General features: G+C 37.7%; 2 protein-coding genes across 4 annotated transcripts in view; one reads left to right on the top strand and one right to left on the bottom strand.

Moving 5' to 3' along the window:
• Positions 1 to 19650, bottom strand: part of LOC135116399 (uncharacterized) — a 294907-nt gene that overhangs the window by 242233 nt on the left and 33024 nt on the right. The gene's annotated exons all lie outside the window — the stretch shown is intronic.
• Positions 13520 to 19650, top strand: part of LOC135116275 (multiple epidermal growth factor-like domains protein 6) — a 35519-nt gene continuing 29388 nt past the window's right edge. The window contains exon 1 of the mRNA XM_064033639.1: positions 13520 to 14133. Within this exon, the coding sequence (XP_063889709.1) occupies positions 13980 to 14133 (154 nt within the window). The 5' untranslated portion in view covers positions 13520 to 13979. The remainder of the gene's footprint in view (positions 14134 to 19650) is intronic.

Here is a 19650-nt window from a genome sequence, read left to right as displayed (position 1 = left end):
ACACGATTTTGTTAATGTTCATTTGTATTCCCGAATAGGTTGTACACTTTTCTGGTAATGTCATTTCATTTCCCCACATAAAGTGCTTTCCATGCATTTTGTCGTTTTGGTACCTGAGAAAAAAAAAAGTGAAAATGCACTTTTATCGTAATGTTTCTCCATATTGAATGCTATACACACCTTTTAGCATTTCGGTACCTAAGAATCTTAAAAACACTCACTTTCTGATAATATCGTTTTGTTTCATTATATAAGGTAGTTGCCAAGCATTTTGACGTGTTGGTACCTAACACTGTGAAACACACTACAAAAATACGGTTTTTGTTAAGTTGTTCTGTTTTTCCATATTTATTGCTATTCATGTCTTTTAGCGTTTTGGTAAGTAAGAAGCTCAAAATACTCAAATACATGTCTACCGTAATGTCTTTTGATTTCCCCATATAGTCATGCATTTTGGCGTTTTGATACGTAACAATTTCAAGAACACACAAAATACTTATTTTTGTTATGTTATTTTGTTTCACCATGAAAGAGTTTTGCATGCGTTTTAACGTTCTGATACGTAGCTGATAAGTAGCTCAGAAACACTTAAAAGACACATTTTTTTTTAATGAAGTGGTTTTTTTTCCCTATATAGGGTGCTTTCCATGCTTTTTAGAGCATTCAAAAGACAACTTTCTAGAAAATGCGTTTCTTTTACAGATATAGGTTGCTTTACATGCATTTTGGCCTAATGGTACCTACCAATGTGAAAAACACTGAAATTACATCTTTTTCGTAATATTGTTTTGTTTCTTGAAATAGTATTAACGAATTTAAGGGTTTGGTACCATAAAAGCTCAAAAACATTTATAATGCCTACATGTTTCTGGTAATGTCTTTTCGTTTCCCCATATAGAATAATTTACATGCTTTTTCCCGTTTTTCTACGTAACAACCTCAAAAACACTGGAAAATATTAATTTTATTCATTTTTTTTTTAATAAAGTGTGTTTTGCATACCTAACATGCATATATCGTTTTGGTTCATATGGAATTCAACAGCACTGAAAATACATGTTCTTCATAATGTTATTTTTTATTCCCATATATCGTTTTCCTGTGTAACAGGCTCAAAAACAATCAAGAGACATGTTTCTGGTAATGCCGTAATGTTTAACCACATAGGAGACTTTTATTGCATTTTTGCGTTTTCGTACCTAAAAATATGGAAAAACAAAAAAAAAAAACACATATTCGTCATGCCGTTCTGTTTCTACTTATACAGTTATTTATTTATTTGTTTTAGCCTTTTGATACCTAAGAAGCTCTAAAAACAATGATAATACATGTTTCTTGTAATATGTTTTCGTTGCCCCATCTAGGGTACTTTCTATGGATTTTGGCGTTTATCTTCGTAAGAATCTAAAATAACACTCAAAATACTTGTTTTCGTCAAATATTATGTTTTTCCATTAAGTCTATTTTATTTATTTATTTATTTATTTATTTTATTTTATTTTTTCATATAAGGAGTTTTCATGTTCTTTTTCGTTTTGGCGGTGAACACTCATAAACACTAAAAAGATATGTTTTTTGGAAATCTTGTTTCCTTACCCCATATATGATGCGTTGCATGCATTTTTGGCATTTTTATATCTGACAATGTGAAATATGCTTAAAATTTGGTAATGTTTTTCCTTTTTTTTTTTTTTTCATATAGAATGCTATTCATGCGTTTTCATGTTTTAAAAAATAAGAACCTCAAAAATGCTCAAAATACACGTTTCTCGTTAAGTCTTTTCGTTTCCTAATTTAGGAGTACATTTTTGTAAGGTTCAAAATACTTTTATTTGCTAATGTTATTGTGTTACTCTATATAACGCGTTTTGCATGCGTTTTATCGTTTTCGTATGTAAGTAGTTGAAAACACTCAAAATCTTTTTTTTTTTTTTGTATTTTTCTCCTGCTTTATCTTCATAAACACTCAAAACACACGATTCTTGAAATCTAGTTTTCTTTGCTTAATGAGGATGCTTTGCATGTTTTGTTACCTAACGATAAGAAATACACTAAAAATACACGTTTCTGGTAATGTTTTTTTTTTCAATATAGTGTTATTTGTGGCTTTTAGTGTTTTGTTACCTAAGAAACTTAAAAACACTCATACGAGAAATACGTGTTTCTCGTAACGTCTTTTCGTTTCCCCATATGGGGTAGTTTGCATGGATTTTGATTTTTTCGACGTAATAAGAACAAAAACACTATTTCTTTTATGATAATGCTATTCTCATTCTCCATAAAGTATGTTTTGCATGCCTTTTTAGCATTTTTGTACTTATGAAGTTCAGAAAGACTGAAAAGACACATTTTTCGTATCTTCGTATTCGTATTTTTTCGTATGGTTTGTATCGCCATATAGAGTAAATTCCAGGCTTCTTAGCGCTTTTTGTGCTTAAGATTCTCCAAAACACTCAAAAGACACGTTTCTTTTAATGTCGCTTCGTTTTCCTATACAAGTAAGAACTTTGCATGCATTTTGTCGTTTTCGTACATAATAATATGAAAAACACTTCAAATACACGCTTTTTGAGAATGTTCTGTTTCTCCATATAAAGAATTCTTTATGCGTTTCAGCGTTTTCATACCTAATAAGCTCAAAAACACTTTCAATACACATTTCTTGTAATATCTTTTCGTTTCTCTGTACAGGGTACTTTCCATGCATTTTGGCGTTTTTCTACCTACAAAGATCCGAAATACTCAAAATATTTGTTTTCGGTAATGTTTTTATGTTTCTCCATAAAAGCTGTTTTGCATGCATTTCAGCATTTTAGTACGCCAACAGCTCAAAAAACACTGAAAAGAGACTTTTTTGGTATATTATTTTCTCTCATACGGTGACTTTCATGCTTTTTAGTGTTTTAGTGCCTAGTACTCTCATAAACACTCAGAAGATACGTTCCTGGATATCTCCCTTCCTTTCCATGTACAAGGTACTTTGCTTCTATTTTTGCGTTTTGGTACCTAACAATGAGGAATACACTCAAATTACATGTTTTTGGTAATGTTGCTCTGTTTCTTCTATAGGGTGTTTTTTATGCGTTTCAGTGTTTTGGTACTTAGGAAGCTGAAAACACTAATAATACAGGTTTCTTGTAATGTCTTTTCGTTTCCTCATATAGGGTACTGTGCACGGATTTTAGCTTCTTTATACGTAACAAACTCAAAACAATCAAAATACTTATGTTTGGTAATGTTATTTTGTTTCTACATAAAGCGTGGTCTTTGAGGCATTTTACAGTTTTCGTACGTAGGTAGTTTAAAAACGCTGAAAAGCGGTAATGTTGTTTTGCTGTCTTACATAGGTTGCTTCCCTTACTTATCCAATTTTTTAGTGCCTGACACGCTCATAAAAACTAAAAAAGACACATTTCTAAAAGTCTTGTATATTTTACCAATATAGGGGGATTTACGTACATTTTGCCGTTTTAGTACATAAGAATATGAAATACATTAAAAATGTTTTTTGGTGTGTTGTTTTATTTCTCCATATAGATTTCTATTCTAGCGCTTTCGAGTTTTTTTTTTTCTTTTTACCTATGTTCAAAAACACTCAATACACTTTTCTCATAATGTCTTTTCGTTTCGTCGTATAAGGTACTTTCAATATATTTTGATGTAATTGTACGTAACAAGCTCATAAACAATGAACTTTTTTTTTTCATAAACATTGTTTTGCATGTGTTTTGACGTTTTGTTACGTAAATAGATTAAAACACTCTAAAGACACGTTTTTCATAATGTTTTATCTTCGTATATAGAATGCTTTATATGTTTTTTAGCTTTTTTTCTGGATAATACCCTCATAAAAACTCAAAAGTCACGTTTGTGGAAACGCTATTTTCTTTCCACATATAGTGTATTTTTCATGCATTTTTCGTGCATGCATTTCCATACATATAGAGTGCTATTCAATCTATTTCAAGTTTTTATACCTAAGATGCAGAAAAACATTCATAAATACACGTTTCTCGTAATGCCTTTTTCGTTTCCTCATAAAAGGCACTTTCCATACTTTTGACTTTTTTGTACGTAACAAGCTGAAAACACTCAAAATACTCGTTTTTGGGAATGTTATTATCTTTCTCCATAAAGTGTGTTTTGCAAGCGCTTTATTGTTTTGGTACGATCGAAAACACCCAAAGGAAAAGTTTTCCGTAATTTTATTTTGTTTTGGCATACAGGGTGAATTCCATGCTTTTTAACGTTTTCGTATCGTACACGCTCAAAAACACTGAAAAGACACGTTTCTGGTAATGTCGTTACGCTTCCTCATATTGGAGGCTTTGCATGCATTTTCACGTTTTGGTAATTAACAATGTAAAAACTATGAAAGTACACATTTTCATTAATGTTCTGGTTTTCCGTATAAAATACTATTCATGTGTTTTAGAGTTTTAGTAACGCTTATAATACACGTCTCTGGTAATGTTCTCTCGTTTCCCCATATAGGGTATTTTGCATGCATTTCAGTGCTATAAATACTTATGTTTTGCAATATTATTCTGTTTCTACAAGACGGTTGTTTTGCATGCGTTTAAGTGATTTGGTATGTAAGAAGCTCAAAAACGTTTAAAAGACATCTTTTTTGTAAAAGTTGTTTTGTTTTCTCATATAGGTTGATATTCTTTTTTTTTTTTTTTTTACGTTATGTTGCTTAACACAATGAAAACATTCAAAAGACATGTTTATGGAAATTTTGATTACTTTCCTCATGTAGGCTTTATTGCATGCTTTTAGCCGTTTTGGTACCTAACAATAAGAAATATACTTATTATTCTGTTTCTCCTAGAAGGTTGTTTTCCATGCGTTTAAGTGATTTAGTATATAAGAAGCTCAAAAACGTTTAAAAAGACATCTAATCCGTAAAGTTGTTTTCTTTTCCCATATACGTTAATTTTCATGCTTTTTTAACGTTATGTTTGCTCAACACGTTCAAAACATTCAAAATACATGTTTCTGGAAAACTTGATTCCTTTCCTCATGTGGGGTTTATTGCATGCTTTTTGCCGTTTTGGTACTTAACAATGTGAAATACACTCAATATACACGGTTTTGGTAATGTTGCTCTGTTCCTTCATATAAAGTGCTATTTATCCGTTTTTATGGTTTTGGTACCTAAGAAGCTCAAAACACTAATAATACACGTCTATGGTAATGTTCTTTTTGCTCTTTATATAGATTATTTTGCATGCATCTTTGTTGTTTTTGTACATAACATGCTCAAAAACAATCAAAAGAATTGTTTTTGGTAATGTCATTCTGTTTCTTCGTAAAGGATGTTTTGCATGCGTTTTAGATTAAAAACTGAGAAAAAAAATTTTTGGTAATGTTTTCTGATATGTTGTGCTTTATGCTTTTTAGCGTTTTCGTGCCTAACATGCAAAAAAAAAAAAAAAAACGCAAAAAACCAGTTTCTCTGAGTGTCATTTCGATTCTAAATGTAAGGGGCTCTTTCTATGCATTTTGTCGTATTGATATCTAACAATGTGAAAAACACTCAATTTTTTATTTATTTATTTTTTGGTAATGTTCTTTTTTTCTAATTATAGACGCGTTTTCTAATTTCCGTAAATGAGATGCTGAACACTCCATATAGATTTTTTTGCATGCATTTGGGTCAATTTTCGACGTAAGCTGAAAATTCTCTAAATTCTTGTTTTTGGTAATGTTATTCTGTTTCTCTATAAAGTGTGTTTTCCTTGATTTTTTGGTTATTTTGGTATATAAAAAGTAAAAAAAAAACTTAAAAGATACGTTTTTCGTAATTTTTTTTTTCTATAATCATATAGGGTGAATTCTATGCTCAAAATTACTCAAAAGAAACATATAGGTTAATTTCGTTTTTTCCCCCCCCAATATCGGAGACTTTGGATGCATTTTGGCGTCTTGGTTCCTAATAATGTGAAAACAATCAAAATATACGTTTTTGTTTATTTTATTCTGTTTCTCCATATTCAGTGATATTCATTCGTTTTAGATTTTTTTTTTGCTGAAAAAAACTGTCATAATACATATTCTTCGTAATGTCTTTTAGTTTCTTTATGTAGAGTACTTGGCATATATTTTATATTTTTTTCTACGTAACAATCTAAAAAACACTAAAAATACACGTTTTTTTTCGTAAATATATACAGTTTTTCCATTTAAGGTTTTTTGCATGCTTCTCAGCGTTTTGGTACATAACTCAGAAACAATGAAAAGAGACGTTTATGATAATATTGTTTACTTTTCGGTATATATGGTGCTTTCCATGTTTTAATCGTTTTGGTGCCTATATCGCTAATACCTATATCGCTTAATACCTAAAAAGATTAAAAACGCCCATAATAGAGTTTTTTTTCGTAGTGACTTTACGTTTCGCAATATAACGTACTTTGCATGCATTTTTTACTTTTTTTTTTGTACGTAAAAACATCAATAACACTCAAATTAGCTCTTTTAGGTAATGTTCTCCTGTTTCTCTATAAAAGGGTGTTATTGAATGCATAACGTACGTTACGTAAGTACCAAAACACGTACGTAAGTAGTCGAAAACACTCAAAATTCACTTTTTTTTTTGCTTTTTTTCCCATATAGGGTGCATTTTCTTCATAAACACTCAAAAGACACGATTCTTGAAATCTAGTTTTCTTTCCTTATTTTTTTTTTGACGTTTTGTTATCTAACGATAAGAAATACACTAAAAATACACGTTTCTGGTAATGTTTATATATATATATATATATATATATATATATATATATATATATATATATATATATATATATATATATATATATATATATATATATATATATATATATATATATATACAATGCTATTCATGGCTTTTAGTGTTTGGTTACCTAAGAAAATTAAAAACACTTATACGAGAAACAAGTGTTTCTCGTAACGTCTTTTCGTTTTCCCATATAGGGTACTTTGTATGCATTTTGACGTTTTTCTACGTAATAAGCACAAAATTTTTTTTTTTTTATGATAATGGTACTTTCTCCGACTATTGACTCGTTTACCGATGAACAATTAAGGCACCACGTGGAAAATAAAAACAAAGCTCCGCTACAATATTAAAGTCAATTAGAAAATCAAATTACCTGAAAGATTTAGAATAAAAGACAAAAATTAAAAGGTAAAAATAATGACCACAATATTGAAAAAAACAGCTACACTTAATGGAAAATAGAGGCTTTCTCCTTAAAGAGAAATGTCTGTAGCATCTGAGAGAGAGATGGAAAGTTCCGTTTGTGAGGTGAGAGGCGGCCCTCCTTCAAGACAAACGTGAAATTGACTCATTAGTATTTAACTCACCGAGACAACTCACGCACTTAAACACCGACACAACCCTTTCTGAGACGAAAAACAAAGGGAACGTGAGTGTAGAAGCGTCCACGAGATAAGAGATCAAAGGGGGATAATGAGCTAGCACACTACCTTAAGAAAAGAAAGTAATTAATTACAAAGAGCCAAACGTTACTTAAAGGTCGAGGGAGACTGGCAAGGGTGTACAAGGCTGAGGGCTATTTGAAGGAGCAGACGACCTGAAGGGAAGGGAGGGGGAGGGAGAGGCAGTACTTCTTTGCTAATTGCCAAACATTACAGTATACAACGGGTATACAACGAGAGCCCCGAGGATGAATGAACCTCCAAACAATGCCATCTTGCCTTCCCGTAGCCAGGTGCAGGCCATTTGTGTTTGATTACTTGTGAGGAAGGGGAGAGACTCAGAAGGGGAAGAGAAGAGGAGGAGAAGCGGAGACACTGGGATAAAAGAGAAGGGAAGGGGACAGGAGAAGAGAGGAGAGGAGAGGAGAGGAGAGGAGAGGAGAAAGGAAAGGGAAGGAAAGTTAAGAAAAAAAATGGAAAGGAAAGAAAAGAAAAAGGAGACGAAAGGAAATGAGAGAGAGGGGAGGGAGGAGGAAAGGAGAGAGGAAGAGAGGAAGGAAGGGAGAGAGGGAGGGAGGAAGGAAGGGAGAAAGGGAGGTAAGAGAGGAAGAGAGGAGAGGCAAGGAAACTAATGAACAGTGAAGGAAGGGAAAGGAAATGTAAGGAGACAGAGAGAGAGAGAGAGAGAGAGAGAGAGAGAGAGAGAGAGAGAGAGAGAGAGAGAGAGAGAGAGAGAGAGAGAGAGAGAGAGAGAGAGAGCCTACCGATTATGCTCCTACCGATTATGCTCCTTTCCTTCCCCCCCCCTCTCTCTCTCTCTCTCTCTCTCTCTCTCTCTCTCTCTCTCTCTCTCTCTCTGACCACGTGCACCTGTGTTTTGTTACCCCCTCCTTTCATCAGTCTTTCATTAATGCTACAAACTTCACCTATTTCCTTATTAACGTGTTTACCAGAAGCACCACCTGTTGCCTGCCTCATCACGGACACAGCGGTGATGATGGTGGTGGTGGTGGTGGTGGTGGTACAAGGGAGTGCAGGTGACGGATGTATACAAGTCCAACGAAAAGAAAAAAAAAAGAAGTACAGTAGGCGCAAGATACAACTGAGATTACAATATAAGGTAAAAACAATAGCAGTAACTTAAACTCTCGAAAATGTAAAGTCGCCACGGCTGGAAGTGAAGGAAACTAGCAAGAAATAGCTTCTAGGAAATAGGTGCTAACATACATACTAACACCAACTTTATGGGACGTTTCGACAGCTGTTTTAGCATCTTCATTCCTGATAATGTCCCCACTGAAAATTATTCCTCACACCTCACACTTCTGTCTGAATTCCGTACTCGCTTTATCAGAGAAAAAATATATAGATTCAATCCAAGACACACCCTAATCCGCCCACTCGCACCGCACACCGCACACACTCCAGCCACACACACTAACGGACCATACCTCTTCATCTTGAGTCCGCTCCAAACTTTAGGCCACACGAAACATTGGCAGACACCATAACGAGACCATAAGACTTCCTGATGTCTGGAGGGGCACGCTGCGACAAAAGCAGAGAAAAAAAAAAGAAAAAAAAACACTAAACAAACACCCACCCAACCACCTACTCACCCGCACACACACACACACAAACACATCAGCTGATAAAGCATCATGTGTTAAATAAAGGAAGGTACGTCAAAGAAGCGAATATTTTGCCACGTGTATTCAGGTAGCAAGTTAATTAGTTACCTCCTTCATAATATTTTACTCGGTTTGCGTCAGCCTGAGAGATCTGAGTGGCCTTTAATGTTGTTTTCGCCAGAGAGAGGCTGTATCAAGGGTGAATAAGAGGAGGAGGAGGAGGAGGAGGAGGAGGAGGAGTAAAGGGAGAGGAGAAAGAGGAGGAGGAAGGGGAAGAACGAGGAAGAGGAGGAGGAGCAGAGGTTATGTTTCCTAAGATTAATTTGGAAGTTCTTGTTTCGTCCTGCTGGTCGATGACCCTCAACACGATTACAACTTAGGACCAAGTGCCGGGCTTTGTGGTCAAGGAGTGAAGGGAAACGTGAAGCGAGACAATGCGATTCCAACATGATACACCCTGAGGTGATAATGTTTATGTTGTGGTTTAGGCTGCATGGTGGTCTTTGTGTTGAGTGTTACAAGGAGGTAATGTATGCGAGGTGACATGGCAAGGCCATGCCGCTGTGTTGACGCAAGCCACCATCACAGTCCCAAGCATGCAGCTCCTTGCCAACCGCCGCACAGGGTTTGATTCAGACAAAACACAACACAAATGTTCTTGGCAGACTCGAGCCCAAAAATCTGACGGTCAAGGCCCATCGCCGCCTTGACACAACAGTTGAGAGGCTTGCCATCTAGCAGGGAAATTTACAGCCTGTGGGAGAGTGAAAAATTTATGGCGACTTTTACTTCTCTGTTTACTCGAAGAGCGAGTTCGAGGGAGTGACCGACGAATGGCTGAATGGACAGGTGACTCCGGGTGGCGGTGCTCTATGGCTACAAATGAAAGGGAACCTTCACAACACACTGGGTATCAGGCACTTCGGCAAATCTTACATGTCAACTGTATTATATATATATATATATATATATATATATATATATATATATATATATATATATATATATATATATATATATATATATATATATATATATATATATATATATATATATATATATATATATATATATATATATAATATATAAAATTACACACAAACACCCACTAGTACAACGCAAGGGTCTATGATTCCCTTGCACGCTCTCAGCTTGCCTTTGAAAGACCTGTGTCCTGGCCAGAACACGTCACCCAACACACCTGGCACACAGCCACCCATCGCTAATTATTTATAATCCATCCAAGCAGTCTTGGCACTGCAGACTGCACGGTGCCAGCTGTTCCTTGTCCCAATCTGGCGGACGGTAAAGCAAAATATTCATTTATCTTCTTGAGAATTATAACTTGAGCTGGTAGCAAGGCATTTATTATCACTAGCAGGATGATATACATTTGACTTCACAAAAATGACGAAACATACTGTTACAAGCAATACTTTTTATAAGTTGCAAATATAAGAACAAACACACTGGCTAGGCAATGCTCCCACTTTTCGTCTGACACACTGAACCATTCGAAGCATACATTCCTGAACCACATGTTTAGTCAGTGCAAGTCTGCCTTTCAACACCAGCTGTGGGAGTCCCTCGAGTGCCTTAAGGGTGAGGATTGCAAACCAGCGCCTCACATCCCAGCAAGGAGGTGAACAAGGTGTACAAAGAGGTGAATAGAAAGCGAAGGAAAAGAAGAAAAGAGACAATAATGAGCAATAGAGAGAGGAAGAAAAAGAGGAAGGCAGGTGGAAGGAAGAAGCCTGTTCAGTGCGTTCATTATCCTGTTCATCAACACATGCAAGTCGACGTGGAGAAGTTTTGTGGCCTCCCTGACGACTTTATTTATCCATTTGCTGACGAATGATGTGTGTGTGTGTGTGTGTGTGTGTGTGTGTGTGTGTGTGTGTGTGTGTGTGTGTGTGTGTATACGAGAGAGAGAGAGAGAGAGACTGACTATGATAAACACAACATATACGAGAAAAGAACATTTCCATGAAGAAACAGGCGTCCACGCTGTTATTTTAATTATAATTCAGTGCAACCTGTAGAAACATTTTCCTTTCATTAACATTTTTATGAAAGAGCGGCTCTGGTCAAAGGCAACAAAAGAGGCACAAAAAAGGTTCATTGAAGACTGCAGTCCCTAAAGATTATCGAAATTATCCGAGATTGTGAGAAGTGTCTTGATAACTCCCTCTTGAAAAAGCGTTTGTCATGGCTTTACCAATACGGGCCAGATTGTCACCACTCTCCTCTTTCCACGGCCCCTCCCACGAGCCTCTCGGGTGTGGATCCGTACTTCCTCTTGATCTCAGTGGTGAGTGGTGCTCTCGATCTCACCGGTGACTGTAGCTGTTGTGTACATTATATAACAAGACTATTCACTTTTAGCATTAGACACAACCATTCTTACGCTATGACCTGACACTCTAAACCTAACAATTGCTATAGACTCCGCACAATCCTTTGAAATTTTTATCTTTTAAGGGAGTACTAATTTTACGGCTGTTTTTAGATATATTTCACTCTGGAAATGTGTTCGTTTGCTCAAATTAAACATAGTGAAGATGAGGAAGAAAACCAAAAGAGAGATAAAGGTGTAACTGTACGAATCCTTTATCAATAATATGAAATTCTGTTTGATATGAAAGCTTTTACGATGTTGACAACACACACATTCGTAACAGCTTCATAAAAACGGCAGGATCTCTTTTTCCTTTTTTTTTATCCATTTTTTATATGATACCGACGAAACTGAAAATCAAATCCATTAACACAGACTACATCGCTAAGAAAAATGTCAGGTATCGTGTCACGTGTTGCGTTACAGGCTGAGAGATTCAAATACTCTATAGAGCTTTGGTTGATTAAAAATTCTAACACCACCACATTTCCTTCTCCGTTTTCATTCCCGGATCCTTTCTTATCTTTGAGGATGATAAACAGATGAACTAATATGTCTTGGAGGACGATAACATTTATAATTCAGTTTAATGTAGGCTTCCTTAAAAGGCGTTCTGTCTTGTGCCATACTCAGAATATCAAGGACACACTGTGCTAGTTTTGTGGCAACAGTTATATTATCTATTATTCATTTATTTATCTAAAATGTTTCCAAACCTTTACACACGTTTATGACACCGTTCTCCTGCCACCCTTGTACCTGTAATTATGTTGTGACAAACGAAATGGAGATGATAAGTAAAGTTAATTAATCATGGATCGTTTTCTGGTGATGAGGCCTGAAAGGGAAACGAGGTCTCATTTACAGTCTCATGTAATCAAATGATAGGCCGCTTTGAAGCAATGCGGTACAGTCGTGGCGTAGCAGCACAAGGTTAGCCAGGCGTCCAGCTGTGCCCAAGGTGACTTTTCGGTTACAAAACAGCTGGTTACAAAACTTTTCGGTTACAAAACAGCTGGTCATTGCCTTGCGTCGCTGGTGGGTTGTTGCTTGAAGATGTGAGGTGGTTGCTTTGAGGGCGTTTATTTTCTATTTTCTTATTTTCCATAGGGTATTACTTGACAGTTATAAGAAAAAAAATCATGATCAATGCCATCTTAACAAAGTGAAACTACTTAACAAGACAAAGATATTTCAATATATAAGATGCCTTGATAATTTTTTGAGTTGTGCAGGTTATGGAAAGGCAGAAACAAAAGAGCACGGTGGATGCTGTAATGTTTAAGAATGCATGTGATGATGGGATGACGTCACTGGTTAATGTATTTGACTGAAAACTACTGCATGCTTGTCTTTAACAATATATTATACACCTCTTTTTATTTCACGTTTCCTTCTCATACCCTTGGTTTTATTACCGATGACGAATGGAATGAAAAATAATTAATGAAAAGGAAGCTGACCAAGAACAATTAGGCGACAGACGAGGCTACTCCCAACACAAATACGAAACAAATACGACAAAAGAACGATTTGGGAGCTAATATCTTACATTATTCTTCAGGGATTTTCTCGTTGAACGGTTATGAAATAAGGAATGTGGGAAAAAGCGCCTCGCATTTTGTGGCTCCGTGATACATTTAATTAATCGAGGAGAAGATGTAAAAGAATAACACTTCTTCCGTCAGTCTTCATATATAGTTCCTTTGTTTACCCAGAGAGAGAGAGAGAGAGAGAGAGAGAGAGAGAGAGAGAGAGAGAGAGAGAGAGAGAGAGAGAGAGAGAGAGAAAGCAATATCTATGCTGCCTCAAGAGCTTTCCTGCCGGTGGTACTCTGTTTTCCAGTCTTCCACATCTCGTCCCTGTCCTCCACCCTAGCTCCGCGCCCTCACCCTCTCGGGCGCAATCACTGCCCGCGGTCCACCACTGCTACAGCCGCTCAACAGCCAATAAGGAAGAGCAATTACTGCCCACAAGTGTACCTGGAGATGGAGGAGATTTTATCAAAAGATATTGGGTTGTCCTCTATTGTAGAATGACCTATAATCGATACATTCCTCAGCAAACACACACACACACACACACACACACACACACACACACATAGCATGGAGCCCATGAATCCACACTTTGGAAATCCTTGCGTCAGCTTAGACTATTTGCTGTGTTCAGTGAGTGCTGCTACAAAATAGCCTTTGAATATGTACTGGCGTAAGAAAATCGTATTACATTATAAGAACCTCTAATCAGTGGAACTATTCATGCTCACGTGCAATGCTACTAGTTAAAAAATAATATTACAGAATATTACGAAACGTCTGAGAATTTACGACACATTTCTCCAGAATATAAAACAGGTGAAGTAAATCTGTATCGAGTGGCTCCGAGCACACCAGTGGTCCCACGAAATCGAACACCCATTCGAGGCCTGTCCCTTCCCTGCTATAGAAAACTCAGCAGGAGTAGGAATGAGCCCGCCGAGGCGCACAGGAACACTCTGGTGTAGCACGTGAAGACTGGTCATGATGGGAGGGGCACGGGCGGTGTTGTGGGCTGTCCTGCTCACTTCTCTGTTTACAGCTGCGTGTGGCCGCGTCTTCTGCTACAATGGAGGGCGGTGTGTGTACAACCGATGCATCTGTCCCAGGGGCTTCTACGGATCCCGCTGCCAGTATGGTGAGTGTTGCTGTCCATTACTTCTTGTTACTTGTAATGTGATCCTTCCTTCTCTTCTATACCAATTGTCTCTTCTTATTCTTACTATTCCTAAGCCACTCAATGCATGCCCTGTAGCAGAGAAGAAATCGGCGACCTTTTTCAGATCAAATTTCTTTCTCTACAAAAATAGTTCATTAATTTCGCAGATACGGCCATTCGCTCCTTAATTGCACATTGACGCCGTGCAACTCTTGTTTATTTACTTTTTCTTTAATTGCAGTAATTTGGCCGGCTATTGCACTTGTCCGACTCGTTATCCCTCGCTGGCTTTCTCTTGCGTTTAATACTAGAGCGAACGATGGCGGGAAAGCGGATCGAGAAAGGATCACAGAAACACTTTCCTGGAGGTAACAAGTTGGAAGAGGGACGTTACAAGTAAAGGTGAGCCTGGGGGGAGGTTAATGACGGCTGGTGAGGCGGACGGGAGGATAACATTAAGTAAAAGAGGCTGGGGAGGAGAGCAATTTGTTACAGTGTGGACTATGACGGCTTCAGGTGCTGGGGAAGTTACGGGAACGAGAGGACACGAACTAGGGACAGGAGGCTTGGCATTAAGAGGACTCGTAAAGTTTAAGAGGAGGAAGAAGAAGGAAGAGAAGAAACAAACAAACGAATAAACAAACAAAAGGAAGGAAAGGAAGAAACAGGAATATAAAAGTATGATAAGCATATACCGTGTCTTTGCTATAAAACATCTTCACTATCTCAAAATCGATATGTTAAAATTTATCCAACTATTTGTGGAAGTTTCAGTACAAAAGCCCAGCAACACGAGGATGGGAGTGGACGCTCTTGTGATCAGTGGGGTTCAGAATGTCATCAAGCCACTTTGAGGGCAAACCCAATTGTGGGGAAGCAGAGCCAATGACTCTCACCAGGTAAACAATGAAGGACGGAGGAGATTGAACATCAAACCTCGCTGAACCAGAAAGCTTCCGTGATTCACTATGATACCTCACAAGTACATATTTTCAGTGACAGAAGAAAAATTAATTCAGTCTGCTAAAATGGAAATGGAAAAAGAAATGTAACAGGTTAATGAATGAAGCGTCACCTGATCTAGGTGAAACTATGTAATACTTCAAGGCTTCTGTCACAGGTGGTTTGGAATGGAACACTTTTAAGAGCGAACTATGGAGCACATTAATAATAAAGTTCAAAGTTCCCTTCATCATAATTTTGAGGTGTTTCCGCCATGAGTAAGTACATTTATCAAGAGAATTTGTTATCACTTTGTGCGTAACTTCTAACATAACAATAACAACTTGAAATAAGTAGAAATACACATATTACCTGCTTTATAAATACTTGCTTTACTGATACGATTGGGAAGATGTAAAAAAGCAAAAAGAAACCTGAAATTATTATCTATGTACTTTTAACTTAATGCAGGAGGAAAGAGCTATAACACAGAAAAGAAAACTCTTGGTTTGTTCAGTATTGTTCAATAAAGACCATTTTATGAAGCACGCAGTCAGTCATATGACAGTTGTACAACAAAGACAGAATTGTACGCTTCAAAGAATAATTCATGAATATTTGCAAATATTTTGAAACACTGGACAGTTTTTTTTATATCTACACTTACTAATAATTTCTGTACTTGGGTCATCCTACTTAAAGCGATGATAAATGTCACAACACAGGTTATGTTCCATAAGTGCGTTAAGTAAAATTGTGGAATGTAAAATTAAAGTGATCTTTAAATAACGCATGTCATCCCTTCCATTTATCACAGGTAATTACCCTATGAATCAGTATTACATTCTAAATAAAAAAAAAAGTTTTTCTAAGAAGTTTACGATCAAGAGAAAATGGTCTGAAAACCTGCCCAACATTGTAACACCATTCATGAAAACATTTATTGCTATTACCACCAAAGGAACGTCTCCTCGTCTCTTAAAACACGAAATATGAAAAAAAATAAATAAATAAAATATGCACCCTTATTTACTACACACACACACACACACACACACACACATTAACGAAGACTTGTGGCCGTCACCTCCTCCACGGCTCCTGGCTGTAGTAATCTGGTGCTGGGAGAATGCAGTGTGATCCATGGCGCCCCCACTTTATATTTTAAATGTGATCACTCCCGACGCACCTCCGTTAAGGGATATATGAGAGAGAGAGAGAGAGAGAGAGAGAGAGAGAGAGAGAGAGAGAGAGAGAGAGAGAGAGAGAGAGAGAGAGAGAGAGAGAGAGAGAGAGAGAGAGAGAGAGAGAGAGAGAATAAACACAAAATTATCGCTACATCGAGAATATCCATCTAGTCATATTGAAATCAAGGTTCACACACACAGTCTTGGAAAACTAATTGAAAAGGAAAAACAGAGAAGAGAGGGAGAAGGGAAAAAAATAATGATGGGCAGTGGTGATGGTGAATAAGAGGAAGAGAAGAAAAGAGAAAAAGAAACGAGAAAAGGAAGAAGAGAGATAATGAAGGACAAGGATCCTCAGGAAAGGTTCATTGGTCTGATTTTCATAGACATTTGTAAAGATATGTGTGGTTATCCCACTGACACTGACGAGAAAATGTAAGTTTCCTCGCTAATAAGTACCAGTAATAGTAATACTACTTTGTACTACTACTATAGTGTATCATCTAGTCAAGATGATGACGTTGCTGCTGCTGCTGCTGATGATGATGATAATTATTATAATGATGATGATGATGATGATAAGAATGACGATGATGATGATGATGATGATGATGATAAATAATAAAATAATTATAACAATAATAATAATAATAATAATAATAATAATATAATAATAATAATAATAATAATAATAATAATAATAATTATTATTATTATTATTATTATTATTATATATTAATAATAATTATATAATAATAATAATAATGATAATAATAATAATAATAATAATAATAATAATAATAATAATAATAATAATAATAATATAATAATGATAATAATAGTAATAATAATAAAAAACTGATAAAGGGAAAGGATGGGTGAATGTGATTGGCCAGATGGGGAGAACGGGCGCACCTGATTGGCTGAGTCCCTAGCAGAGGAGCTTGGAGCTGAGTAAGAGCTTGCCGAGCCATCATTTCATGTTAAATATTACCCCCTCCCCCATGTCTGCCGTAGCTGCCTAGCTACGGCAAGACTGACTGAATCATGGGTTCCAGGAAGATTCTCAATAATAAGGAGAAGCAAATCACTGGCACAGATAATCCCAGCGCCTGCACAAGCATGGTAAAGCAGCGGACCCAGCAGCTTCTACCACAGGGCGACAAGACTCAATACAAGACCACGAAGACTGACATGGCGCCGCCGCCGATCGGCCCAGCACGCGTGGCGTGGGCCCGACGGGAGGCCGCCAGGAAACACCGGAGGCGTGTGAAGGCAGGCGAGGAGCCCAGGAAACTGGCTCCTCCTCTGCAAGTGTGGATCGCTCCTCAGCAGGATATTAAGAATGAAGAGGCGAATTGTCCCGCTATGGAGGCGTCTCTTGGTCTAAAGGAGATAGAAGGTATCCGAAAAGAAATTCCGTCTGTTACTACAGCACTTTATCCTACTAAAGAAGTAACGTCTGCTGTTGAAGAATTACCGTCCATTCCTGAAGAAGCAATTGTAAATGAAGTGATCCCTTGCGTTAACAAGGAGGACTGTACTCCTAAAGAAGTGTCGTCCACTGGAGAAGTAATGCCTGTTTCTGAAGAAGAGATGCCCTCTCATGAAAAAGTAATGTCAAACCCTAAAGAAGACGACACACAGTTTTTGCGGCGACACGTCCCGTTTTTGACAGAGGAACAGCTGCACAGCCTGGGCCCTGGACGCCACCTGGGTGCTGGAGGCTACGGCTCCGTCAAGCAGCTGCGGTATGAGGGCACTGAGGCGGTCGTTAAAGAACTCCTGCGCGATGGCGACCCAGCGCCGTTGTTAAGAGAGGCCCGCGTTCTGGTGAATGTAAATGGTGCTGGTGGAGTGCCACGGTTGCTGGCAGTGTGCCAGACTCCACCAGCTTTGCTCCAGGAGTTCTTAGGGCAGACTTACGACTATTATTTAGACGAGTGCTCGGTTGAGCTATTCCTTAAATCACTTATTAGCATTTGTCAGCGAATGGAAGAAGTCCATGCCAAGGGATACGTTCATAATGATATCAAGTACAATAACATCACGTGTACCGGCGCCGTCAGCGATCCAGATCTTCATATCATTGACTTTGGCTTGGCTTGTCACATCGGGGAAATTCTCTATAAGCGTCCATTCGACCTGACTGAAAAGCATGCGAAGGTTTCACGGAGGAAAGCCAAATACGCAATAACTGGGGATACCTTTGAAAAGTTTTTAGCATGCTTCGATGATAAAATCACTGATGAGGACCAAGGAAAGGAAAACAAAGAGGCCGACGACGACGAGGTAGAAAAATGTCCCTGGATGGCACCCGAGGTGCTGGGAGGAAAGCCAGTGCTGCCATCTGGGGACGTGTACAGTTTTGGTTACTTATTGGAGTTTTTGATGAAATATTCAACACAGTCCTTCGTTGCGAGCCCTCTCAGGAGACTATCACATCTATGCACCGCCTGGGACGCCCACGCACGCCCCTCCCTCACCCAGGTGGTTCAAGGAATTGCAGCACTGCTTCAACATTTGACTGTTACGCAACTCGCCGAAAAATTTGATATCGACGACGGCAACGAAGACGAAGAAAACAAGTCTGTCAATGATGAGGTGCCGTGTGTTGCCCAGAAAGAGTCTCTTGGTCTGGAAGAGAAAGATAATGTTCTCGAGGAAAAGCCTTCTGCCACTCCTCTTGAAGATGTAATGCATAGTCTTGAACAAGTAATACCTGCTCCAGTAGAAGTAATACCGAGCCCTGAGGAGAAAGATAATGTTTCCGAAGAAAAGCCTTCTGCCACTCCTCTTGATGTAATGCATAGTCTTGAACAAGTAATACCTGCTCCAGAAGAAGAAATATCGAGGCCTGAGGAGAAAACTATCAAAGAAGAGGTTCCGCTTGTCAGTGAGGAGACACGTAATTCTCTGGAAAAAGCAGATTGCGTACTGAAAAAGTCACTGTCTGGAACTGAAGGATTGTATGATAGTGAGGAGCCAATGCGTGTTATTGAAGAAGAAATACAAGCGCCTGAAGAAGTAATGCTCGCCGGTGAAAGAGTAATGACAGTTGAAAGCTTTGAACTGGAGCACGGCTACGAAGTGCCGTGTGCTGCCCATGAGGCACCTCTTGCTCTTACTCTTCTTCTGTTCTTCTATTGCCGAAGAGGTGCCGCCTGCCACACGCGTTGAAGAGGTTCTCTTTTTTCTTGAAGAAGTAATACCTGCTCTGAGAAACGACAATGAAGACGAGGATTGAGGGAACACTGATGAAAACCGTGATAAAAGTGAGAAAAGTGTAAAAAAAATAAAAAAAAGAAGTTGTCGCGAAATTATTTACGTATGAGTAAAAAAATCTTGTTGGAGGATAAAAAAGTAA

This window comes from Scylla paramamosain, chromosome 31 (genome assembly GCF_035594125.1).
Source record: "Scylla paramamosain isolate STU-SP2022 chromosome 31, ASM3559412v1, whole genome shotgun sequence".
Taxonomy (NCBI): Eukaryota; Metazoa; Arthropoda; class Malacostraca; order Decapoda; family Portunidae; genus Scylla; species Scylla paramamosain.
This window is presented reverse-complemented; position numbering and strand designations above follow the sequence as displayed.